This window comes from Sphaeramia orbicularis, chromosome 15 (assembly GCF_902148855.1).
Source record: "Sphaeramia orbicularis chromosome 15, fSphaOr1.1, whole genome shotgun sequence".
Taxonomy (NCBI): domain Eukaryota; kingdom Metazoa; phylum Chordata; class Actinopteri; order Kurtiformes; family Apogonidae; genus Sphaeramia; species Sphaeramia orbicularis.
In genome coordinates this window covers 52,768,198-52,780,150 of record NC_043971.1, presented here as the reverse complement: position 1 = coordinate 52,780,150, position 11,953 = coordinate 52,768,198, and the positions used below count along the sequence as shown (strand labels likewise).

Sequence of the window (11,953 nt, the reverse complement as noted above, 5' to 3'; positions counted from 1 at the left end):
AGCAACTTTACGGGAAAACTCTTCCACCCATCTTTCCCAAATCTTCCCCACAGATAGGCCTAGGCCCTGGGACCAACCCAGTATATTTTGGTCCCAGTAGGCCAAAGTTCAAGGTCACAGCAAGGTCACAACATCTACAGTTTTCCATCTGTCATCACTGAGCAATTTTCCAAAATTCAAAACAACTCCAATTAGCCTCCAGTTGGATCCACCCGTAGCTTAGAACAATATCTTGTATCTGGCACAAAACTGTCCACATCCACTGTGGAATGTGGACTCTGTGGACATTTACATTTAACATTGAAAATCCCATTTACCACACATTTTTCATCATAACTCAACAAATATTGATGGGAATTGAATCTAATTTGACAGACACATGACTGGGACCAAGCTTCCACTTTTTCTGCTGTATGGAACAACCTGGAAACTGTAGAATTTAAACAGAAGTAGTCGATCCACACATGCACACCGTTCAGGGTGCTTGGCGGAGGTTTGCGTTCTCTGAACACTTGTTTGTACTTTAAAAATGACAGTGGCAGTTCAACCAATAACTTGTCACCCTCTTAACTCACTCTTATAAAATATGCGTCATCCTTCTAAATATCTGTCAGACATAAGCTTTTTGTCATATTTTTTCGACAAATAAAGGTTAGGTTTCATTTAGGTTTTCACTTACACAACAGAAACACATTAAAGACTGAAGACACTCAATGCCATTTCAGTGTAAGGTTTCCATTCTCTTCTATTCTACCCCCCAGGAGCAGTTATCATCCAATGGATCTCCCATTCTTCACATTCTTGCATTTTTTTTCTCTCTCTAAACATGTTGTGGTTTTTCCCTCAGACTGAATGTGGCTCAGACTCTGCTTCAAAGAACAGAAGCAGCATCATTACGACCTGGCTTTGGCTGAACTTCCTGTGTTCTTTAGGGTCTGTGGGCATGTTCCTTCCATCTGGTGAACAGTGCACAGGCATTTCCCATCAGCCTTACCTCCACACATTTACACATATACACATGTATTGGTGTGTATGTGGAGGAGGAGGTGCCTGCTGCCTCCTCCTTTTTCCTCCTCCTCCTTTTTTACTACTACACACCCTCTTTTTCTCTCTCCTTGTGTTTCACTGTGTTTGTGGCTCATTCATAGAACAGCAGCAGATGGACGCTGTGCAGAAGAAGCAGCGCCAGCTTTTCCTGCCACACCTCGTGTACTTCCAGTGTGTGTTTCTTTAAAAGCTGCACAACTGGTCTTTTGACCTCTTGCACAGAGAAGAGTAAGGTATTTAAAGGGTGGTTGGTGCAGCTCCAGGGTCAAAATGAGCAACACCTTCCTCGCTAACATGCAGTCAAGGATACAGACGGCACAGGAAATGAAGGACGAGGAGAAGTTGTACCGACACAACGGGGTGTTGTACCCATCCATAATGTGTCCTGAGGAGCATCTGCAGGCTCTGGCCAACATCCAGGGCAGGGAGGACGACATCATGCTGGTGGCTTATCCCAAATGTGGTCAGTAATTATCATCTGTTCCAACGTTTCTTGTGATCGGCCGGTGGTCGGTGCAGAAATAAGCAGCAGTAGTAGATCGATGCACTGTGACCTCTGACCTTTGACCACTTTCCCCTCTGGCTGTTTGTAGTAAATGATTAGAGCAAAAGTGAAAATGTGTGAAAGTGTGTGTTCTTTCTGCAACTTCCTCTAGATTTCACATCAGAATGGGAAGAGAAAACAGGGTGGAAACAGGGTTTACAGTCACCGTGTTAAAACAGAGGTTTGTGCAGCATTTGTTTGGTCGGCGTAGCATAATTGTTGTATAGTTTAGTATTGAGAGACAATGTGGGATGTCAGGAGACAGCAGGTGTGACTGGTGTAGACATGTGGGGGAAGGAACAACACACATGCTGTTAATTCAGAAGAAAAGTATTTATTAAATTATTATTAATAATAATAATAATAATAATAATAATTTAATTGTGGGTCATTAGGTTATTCTTCTTATGAGGGATATGAGGGATAGACGTGGGAGCCGGGATTTCTGCTCTGTCGAGCTGAGGAGAGAAGCTGTATATTAATTAAAGCAGTGTTTTTCAACCTTGGGGTTGGGACCCCACATGGGGTCATCTGGAATTCAAATGGGGCCGCCTGAAATTTCTTGAAATTGATAAAAATAATAACGATATTAATAAAAAATTACTAATAAAAAATACATGGTGAGTTGAGAGAGACAGAATCCCAATTCATAAAAGACATGACAAATTCTGAAACTGCAGCACTGTGGTTCTGTTTCTGTGTCAAATGTTCACTGTGGTCAGTTTCAGATGCTGCAGCTCTTTCATAATTCATAGTTTCAGTTCTTGTTTGTTCAGTATTAATTGTCCTCCTTGTAAATCACAGCTGGACTGACTGGACAGATCCTGACCAAGGAAAATCAAATGCTCCCTTTGTGCAGTAATCTACACCTGGATTTACTGCCTCTGTCCACAATAATAGACATTATATAGACTAAATGTGTCTAAAATTAATGTTTATTTGCAACATAGTATAGCAAACTATTACATGATCAAAAACAAATTAATTGTAGCAAAAGAAAAGTCTCCGTTTTGAATGTCTGGGGTCGCCAGAAATATATGATGTTAAAATGGGGTCAGGTGACAAAAAAGGTTGGAAACCACTGAATTAAAGAGTTAATGTAGCAGCTGTTTTAAATCTTGACTTGTACTGATAGAGAAAATGATCGATATAAAAATTATCAATGCACTGTACACACAAACTTACCGGTGTTTTGGTCCTGATGGAATGGTCCGCCAGACAAAACAGTCCTGGGGGCTCGATGGGTAAGCTATAGTTTCACCCAGTTTTAGCAAGGGTGTTGGTTTATGTAAATATTTAAGTATGTATTTGGGGTATGTTATTTGTATAGCTTGTCTGTGTAAGTTCCTCTCCTGTTCCAGTTGGTACATCTCCTGCCACTGGGGGGAGCAGTACTATAAAAGCCACACTGGTTATTGTTGGTTGAGGATGGATGGAGTTTGGTTTGGAAAAAAAAAAAAAAAAACCCTGAAAGGTTAAAACCTTAAAGCAGTGGTTCCCAGCCTTTTTTGTCTCCTGACCCCATTTTAACATCACAAATTTCTGGCGACCCCAGACATTCAAAACGGAAATTAATTTGTTTTTGATCATATAATAGTTTGCTATATTATGCTGCAAATAAACGTTAATTGTAGAGGACATTTAGTCTATATAATGTCTATTATTGTGGACAGAGGCAGTAAATCCAGGTGTAGATTACTGCACAAAGGGAGAATTGGATTTTCCTTGGTCAGGATCTGTCCAGTCAGTCCAGCTGTGATTTACAAGGAGGACAATTAATACTGAACAAACAAGAACTGAAACTATGAATTATGAAAGAGCTGCAGCAACTGAAACTGACCACAGTGAACATTTGACAGATAAACAGAACCACAGTGCTGCAGTTTCACAACCACAGTTTGTCATGTCTGTTATGGATTGGGATTGTCTCTCAACTCACCATATATTTTTTAACAGTTTTTTTTTGTTTGCTTGTTTGTTTTTTTTAAAATCAATTACTAGAAATTTCAGGCGACCCCATTTGAATTCCAGGCGACGCAACGTGGGGTCCCGAACCCAAGGTTGAAAAACACTGGTGTAAGTTCTTCTCCTGTTCCAGTTGGTACATCTCCCACCACTGGGGGGAGCAGTACTATAAAGGCCACACAGTGGTGATTGTTGGTTGAGGATGGATGGAGTTTGGTTTGGGAAAAAAAAAAACCCTGAAAGGTTAAAACCTCAAAGTGCCTCTGACTGAACTCAGTTTACACGGCGTAGGATTCAGTCGACTCCGGGAAGATTTCATGGCGGATTAGCCTTCTGTTACCATGGAAACGGTGCCTAGAGTGCCTGAATCCGGAAACTTTTGATACCAGGGTCCAGGGTGGAACGTTATCGATACGCTCCGCATTCCAGCTCCGTGTTAACGCGAATCGGAGCGTTCCGGGGTAAAATATGACGTCACTGCATGTGCGCGCAGCCAAGAACCGCCAGTTAACCCACTCCGGGCCAGTTGGCGGCGGTAATGCGCCTCCAAGCTGGTTTGCCAGCCTCTATGACACAATAAAGCTGCAGAAAAAGAAGGAACAACCACAACAACAATGGCCGGTTTCAGAACAACATACGTGCTGCTAACTGTGCTCAGTTTGCTGTCGCTTCTCCACCAAAAGTTAGACTTACTGCGTCTACACTCTTACCAGCGGAGACGCATTTCTTAAATTCGCCAATGCCTGAGTCAATCCCTAACGTACCATCGAAGGAGGACAGTTAGGAGACGGTTTTGGACCAGACCAGACGGTCTTGGACATCGCCAGCTACTGGTCTGGCATGGCCACTACAGCGTATTCAGCCGTCCTCGCGGACTCATGTGAACGCAGATCGTTATCATAGCGGCTTCGTCTAAACGCGGAATGATTTTATAACGCAAAGGAGAAATCTTTGCGGAATTAGATCCTAGTGTTGCCGTGTAAACGTACCCTCAGTTTCTACTTCTGTTTCATGCCTTGACTGCTCAGCCAGCTCGACAAGTGGTGTCAGAAGAAAAAGGAAAATTGTTGTGGAATGACAAAGAGCAGCAGTTGTGAAGGTAGAAATGAGCAGAGGGGGTGCACAGAAGCAGCTCAAGGAGCCAGATGATGGTGAGCATGATCCAGGTCATCAGGGTGCCTCAGCAGCAGTTCAGACAGGCTGGATGAGCTGGAAGGCCTGGTGCAGGGCCTGGTGCAGGCCCTGGTGAAGGGCCTGGTGAAGGGCCTGGTGCAGGGCCTGGTGCCGGCCCTGGTGCAGGGCCTGGTGCAGGCCCTGGTGCAGGCCCTGGTGCAGGCCCTGGTGAAGGGCCTGGTGAAGGGCCTGGTGAAGGGCCTGGTGAAGGGCCTGGTGCAGGGCCTGGTGCAGGCCCTGGTGAAGGGCCTGGTGCAGGCCCTGGTGAAGGGCCTGGTGCAGGCCCTGGTGAAGGGCCTGGTGAAGGCCCTGGTGCAGGCCCTGGTGAAGGGCCTGGTGAAGGGCCTGGTGAAGGGCCTGGTGAAGGGCCTGGTGAAGGGCCTGGTGAAGGGCCTGGTGCAGGGCCTGGTGCAGGCCCTGGTGAAGGGCCTGGTGCAGGCCCTGGTGCAGGCCCTGGTGAAGGGCCTGGTGAAGGGCCTGGTGCAGGCCCTGGTGCAGGCCCTGGTAAAGGGCCTGGTGCAGGCCCTGGTGAAGGGCCTGGTGCAGGCCCTGGTGCAGGCCCTGGTGCAGGCCCTGGTAAAGGGCCTGGTGCAGGCCCTGGTGAAGGGCCTGGTGAAGGGCCTGGTGCAGGCCCTGGTGCAGGCCCTGGTAAAGGGCCTGGTGCAGGCCCTGGTGAAGGGCCTGGTGCAGGCCCTGGTGCAGGCCCTGGTGAAGGGCCTGGTGCAGGCCCTGGTGAAGGGCCTGGTGCAGGCCCTGGTAAAGGGCCTGGTGCAGGCCCTGGTAAAGGGCCTGGTGCAGGCCCTGGTGAAGGGCCTGGTGCAGGCCCTGGTAAAGGGCCTGGTGCAGGCCCTGGTGCAGGCCCTGGTGAAGGGCCTGGTGCAGGCCCTGGTGCAGGCCCTGGTGAAGGGCCTGGTGCAGGCCCTGGTGAAGGGCCTGGTGAAGGGCCTGGTGCAGGCCCTGGTGCAGGCCCAGGCTGGAAGGGACCAGTGGCTATTATAGGGCTATAACGTCAACACTGGTTGAACTGGAACAGTGGATGGAAGAAGTCAGATCAAAAAAGTCAAGCAACAGTAGTCATATTGTAGGAGTATCTGAAAAATGGATCACAGTACTTAGTAAGTTAACATGTGAGACATTAATGTTATAATTATTACTCAGCAGCAGCAGCCACTCAATCAACTTTCAAATGGTTTTATGTGACGATGGAACAATGATGAACACATTTATAATGTTGAGTGGTTGTAAAAGAAACAACAGAATACACGACCAACATACACAGTACACACTTCCAGTTCAGTATTTAAGTCATAAATGTCAGATGAATATATTGACAAATCATCAAGGACGATACAGTTTGAATGTGTTTGAGAAAGTGTCACAAAACCAACACTGACTTTGCAGAATCAGTACGCAGTTCAGGGCTGATCCTCATAACAGTCTGGGCACCTGCATTAGAACAAAATGTGCAAATGTTAAAAGTGCAGATTTGAGGATGTTCTTGGATTCTAACTGTGCAGCTGCTGACAGTAATGAGAAAATAACGATCCCTTAGAGATAACAGTCAAATAATCCATACAGATAAAAGCACAGAGTGGATGTAAACTGATACGATCTGACTGGGACACAGTAAATGATCCGAATATTGAAATGTCTGATGGATTTATGACGTTATCCAATACACTGATGACTACTGAGCAAGTCTTTAAATCATGTTTATGCATCTCCTGCAGAAATACTTTAGTTTTAGTGGCTTATTATGTGTCCTTTTGTGTTTACGTTTATAAAACGTAGGAATGTTCACTGTTACATAGATGATGATGATTGAACCTGAAGTCTTCTTAGATCTTCCCCCTTTTCAAACATCGGGACTTTTACTCTCTTTCATTCATTCGACACATACTTGTATCGTTTACATAGAAAACCATAGGATATACTTTTGTGATATGAAGCAGTGTTATAATTACTGTTACTATTTTATTATTACACATTAATCTACTAATCTGTATGATAAAAACAGAATAATGTAATGTTTTATACAAATATAATGCTCTGAAGGAGGCGATCTACAAAAGGATTTTCACTTCTCATACCGCAAATGACATTTGGTATTGGTATGTATATACATAAAGTACATTACATTTTTAAATCAAAGTTATTTTATGACATTTTAATGCCAAAACAGGGTTAGAGCACTAAGATGTACAAAAATTGTCATTAATATGACATTAATCTGTCTGATATGTAAACTTACATTATTAATATTTACATTATTGTTGTTCTGTTTTTTTGTCTTTGATTTATTTGGGGGTTAATTTTATGAGTGTTCATCAATCAGACACACATGTCTGTAGAAAGAGCCTGAAATATTTTACCTATAATTTTACTAGTTACAAAACCTTTAAAATGATCATACAACAGCATTTTAATTTTTTTTTTTTTTTTTTTAATTCTAGTTAAAAAAAAACAAAAAACAAAACCTGTTGTCACATGATTGATTTGACCAGAAAATAGAACAACTTGAAAGGATTTATATATGTATATATGTATATATGTACATATATATATATATATATATATATATATATATATATATATATATATATATATGTGTGTGTGTGTGTGTGTGTGTGTGTGTGTGTGTGTGTGTGTGTGTGTATACAGGGTGGGGAAGCAAAATTTACAATATTTTGAGGCAGGGATTGAAAGACAGTGTATGACCAATTAGTTTATTGAAAGTCATGAGAATTTATTTGCCACAAGAAAATGTACATAATAGAAAATGTTTTTATTCTATGTGTCCTCCTTCTTTCTCAATAACTGCCTTCACACGCTTCCTGAAACTTGTGCAAGTGTTCCTCAAATATTTGGGTGACAACTTCTCCCATTCTTCTTTAATAGTATCTTCCAGACTTTCTGGTAATAGTTTTGCTCATAGTCATTCTCTTCTTTCCATTATAAACAGTCTTTATGGACACTCCAACTATTTTTGAAATCTCCTTTGGTGTGACGAGTGCATTCAGCAAATCACACACTCTTTGACGTTTGCTTTCCTGATTACTCATATGGGCAAAAGTTTCTGAAAAGGTATGGATAATAGTGTTAGGTATGATTATGACATCAGTATATGTTTGGGTTCAAAACAACTGACGTAGTGTCTGCTGAGAAAAAACAACTAAATGTTCAGTGTAAATTTTGCTTCCCCACCCTATCTCTCTCTCTCTCTCTCTCTCTCTCTCTCTCTCTCTCTCTCTCTCTCTCTCTCTATATATATATATATATATATATATATATATATATATATATATATATTTTTTTTTTTTTTTTTTTTTTTTTTTTTTTTTTATATAATGTCCTTTTCAGTGGACATTTTTTTCTTTTTTATTTTACATTTACATTTCTGCATTTGGCAGACACTTTTTTCCAAAGCAACTTACAGGGGAAAACCAATCAAATCAATCAATCAATCAAATTTTATTTATATAGTGCCAGATCGCAACAAAAGTTACCTCATGACACTTTATATATAGAGTTGGTCAAAACCAGACTCTAAGCCAATTTACAGAAACCCAAGAGACTCCAGAAAGTACAGCTGTGAAACTCTTGTCCACTGCAGAGGACTAACATGCATTGCTGGGTCTGAGAAGAATGTATACTCACTCCTGTCTTTAGACCAGTGTTTTTCAACCTTGGGGTTGGGACCCCACATGGGGTCGCCTGGAATTCAAATGGGGTTGCCTGAAATTTCTAGTAATTGATAGAAATAAAAATAAAAACTTACTAATAAAAAATATATGGTGAGTTAAGAGACAATTTCAGTACATAAAAGACATGACAAACTGAGTGTGAAACTGCAGCACTGTGGTTCTGTTTCTGTGTCAAATGTTCACTGTGGTCAGTTTCAGATGCTGCAGCTCTTTCATAATTCAGAGTTTCAGTTCTAGTTTGTTCAGTATTAATTGTCCTCCTTGTAAATCACAGCTGGACTGACTGGACAGATCCTGACCAAGGAAAATAAAAGTCTCCCTTTGTGCAGTAATCTACACCTGGATTTACTGCCTCTGTCCACAATAATAGACATTATATAGACATTATATAGACTAAATATCCTCTAAAATTAACATTTATTTGCAACATACTATAGCAAACTACTACATGATCCCCCCCAAAAAATTATAATTTTAGCAAAAAAATTTCTCAGTTTTAAATGTCTGGGGTCACCACAAATTTGTGACGTTAAAATGGGGTCATGAGCCAAAAAAGGTTGGAAACCACTGTCTTAGGCTTTAAGCCAGAACAATGAACAAAATGGGCCTATACCAAATTAGAATAAACTCATTTGACAGTATTTGCATGATATAAGCAAAATGTGTGCAAAAAATAGAAGCAAAGTACATTCACGGTGATGTAACCACAGGTAACAGTTAACTTACATTATAATAATTACATAGCAACAGTGGTAAGAAAAGTACAACAGCACTAGAGGTAAAGGGCAGCACATCCCAGCAATAGTACGAACAATAGCAGATGGTACTGGACAGCACATACAACTGGGTGAGTTACAAGCACACACTAACACTGTATACAGAATATAGATGGAACATAAGTGTTAACCTCCTCAGACCCAGGAAATGTCAGCAAAGAACCAGCTTTTTTGTTTTTTATTAAATCAGTGCCTATATTGGAAACATCCTGATGCAACAGTTTTTTCAGATGCAGTTTTTAACATTTTTATGTAATGTCCTTTGTGGTGGACAGTTTTCTTTTCTTTTCTTTTCTTTTCTTTTCTTTTCTTTTTTTTGTATAAAGTTGTGAAAATCTTGTCCAGCAATGTGGACAGTGGGTCTTAGGAGGTTAAGACCCTCTATCTCAGGGCTCTCAAACATGCGGCCCAGGGGCCAAATGCGTCCCACCAAAGGTTCCACTCCGACCCCTGGGATGAATTTACAAAGTGCAAAAATTCCACAGTGCAGGCTGTGGAACTCATTTTAGTTCTGGTTCCACATCCAGACCAATCTGATCTACAGTCAAATAATAACAGCAGAAGAACCCACAAAAAGGAACGACTGCAGATTTTCTTCTCAGTTTGATGTGAAAAAATAATCTTACATTATGCCTATAAATAATAACTTCAAATTTTTGTTTTTGTTTCAGTGCAAAAAATAACATTAAATGATGAAAATATTTACATTTACAAACTATCCTATAGCAATAAAATGTGAAGAACCTGAACAAATATGAACAACCTGAAATGTCTAAAGAAAATTCAGTCCAGTTTGAACTCTTTTCTTCCTGTTCCTCAGTGTTTAGTGTCTGTGTAGATCTGATCCAGAATGCACATGGACTAATGAGAAGTGGAGGAAGAAGACTGAGAAAATTACACTGATTTTTCTTTAGAAATTTCAGTTTTTCCAGGTTATTCACATCTTTTGTGTTTGGATAGTTTATAAAAGTAAGTATTTTCCTAATTTAATAACAAAAACCAAAAAATTGGAGTTGTCATTATTTATATGTTGTTCTGTTCTTATTTTACTGGTCCGGCCCATTGCAGATCAAATCGGGCTGAATGTGGAACCTGAAAGAAAATGATTTGATGTGGAAAAAAATATTACATTATGCCTACAAATAATGACAACTTCAAATTTTTGTCTTTGTTTTAGTGCAAAAAATAACATTAAATTATGAAAATATTTACATTTACAAACTATCTTGTACCAATAAAATGTGAATAACCTGAACAAATATGAACAACCTGAAATGTCTAAAGAAAATTCAGCCCAGTTTGAACTCTTTTCTGCCTGTTCCTCAGTGTTTAGTGTCTTTGTGACAGATACTTCAGGGCAAAAATAGGACTGACGAGCCCCTCCAGGACCCACAGAAACTGAAGTCAAGGACGTCATCAAGACTGATGGACGAACAACAGTGTCTGTGTAGATCTGATCCAGAATGCATATGGAGAAAGGATCAGTTGAGGCAGAATATTGTTAAAATTGTGCTTATTTTTTGTAAGAAATTTCAGTTTTTTCAGGTTATTCAGATCGCTTTTGTTTGGATAGTTTATAAAAGGAAGTATTTTCATAATTTAATAGCAAAGACAAACATTTGGAGTTGTCATTATATATATGTTGTTCTGTTCTTATTTGACTGGTCCGGCCCACTGCAGATCAAATCGGGCTGAATGTGGAACCTGAAAGAACAGGAGTTTAGAGCCCTGCTCTATCTCTGTCCTGGGTCCAGACCATATGTTTATAGAACAGCTTAAATCAGTGGATATTTTGGCGTTGCTTGTGTTGGATGTCCAGACTGTTCCAGAGTTTCCCTCCACATACAGACTCACAAAAACGTTTACGAGTGGTTTGAAATGTGGGCAAAATGAAATCTCCAAAACCTCTCAAATTATGAGTACTCTCCCAAATTGTAAAAAAAAAAAAAAAAAAACCTTGGATATTACTTGGTAGTAACCATGACTGAAACATCTTCAGTCAGAGGAGTTGTTTCCCTGGAAAAGCTAAGAAGGATGTTTCTGCCCTTGTTCTTGTTGAAGTCTTATTCCTAGTCAGTGATCTGAATTGGTGTATGGTCCTTTTTTCCTTCTGCCTTTTACGTCAGCTGCTGTTATTGGCTCAGACCGGACCTGTGTTTCATTTAGGACTGAATCCAAACCACTTCATAGACATGAGTTTACAGGAATGTACACATGCTTTATTGTTTTGTTGTTGTTGTTGTTGGGTTTGTTTGTCTTTTTTCAGTCACACCTTTACTCTCCTTTTCCTACACATGCAAAGTTTTGGAAGCATTCCTGTTTGCAGACGGAAAACCATGACATTCCTGCTGTTGTGATGTTGCGTTTAAGGAATGTGACATGTTTTCTTTTTGGGGAAGCATTTACTTTCAGAAAAAAGCTTTAGCGTGGCAGCTCGCTGGAAGAGAAACAATACAAAGACGGACAAGTTAATGGTGGTCGGTGGAATGTGGGATTATACAAACCCCTTCCACGTCTGTAATGCTCGGGGGCCTGTTTGGACCGGAGCCCACATGCGGACACCGGGGTGATTTATCTGAGTGTGGAGCTGCATATGTAAACCATCAGTGGAAGGGGGGGGGGCTCCATGAACGCCCCTGTCTGATGATACACACAGTCCAATGGGTGACTTCACAGGAGAACCGAACCGATAAAGGCCTCCTGACACCCCAATGATTGACAGGACAGATAGAGGTGGATTAACA

At 41.0% G+C, this 11,953-nt stretch overlaps 1 protein-coding gene across 1 annotated transcript in view; it reads left to right on the top strand.

Annotated features, from left to right (window-relative positions):
• The first annotated feature begins 1,141 nt into the window (after positions 1 to 1,141).
• sult6b1 (sulfotransferase family, cytosolic, 6b, member 1) overlaps positions 1,142 to 11,953 on the top strand; it is a 40,671-nt gene continuing 29,859 nt past the window's right edge. Inside the window, exon 1 of the mRNA XM_030155370.1 lies at positions 1,142 to 1,510. Coding sequence (XP_030011230.1) covers positions 1,318 to 1,510 — 193 coding nt within the window. The 5' untranslated portion in view covers positions 1,142 to 1,317. The remainder of the gene's footprint in view (positions 1,511 to 11,953) is intronic.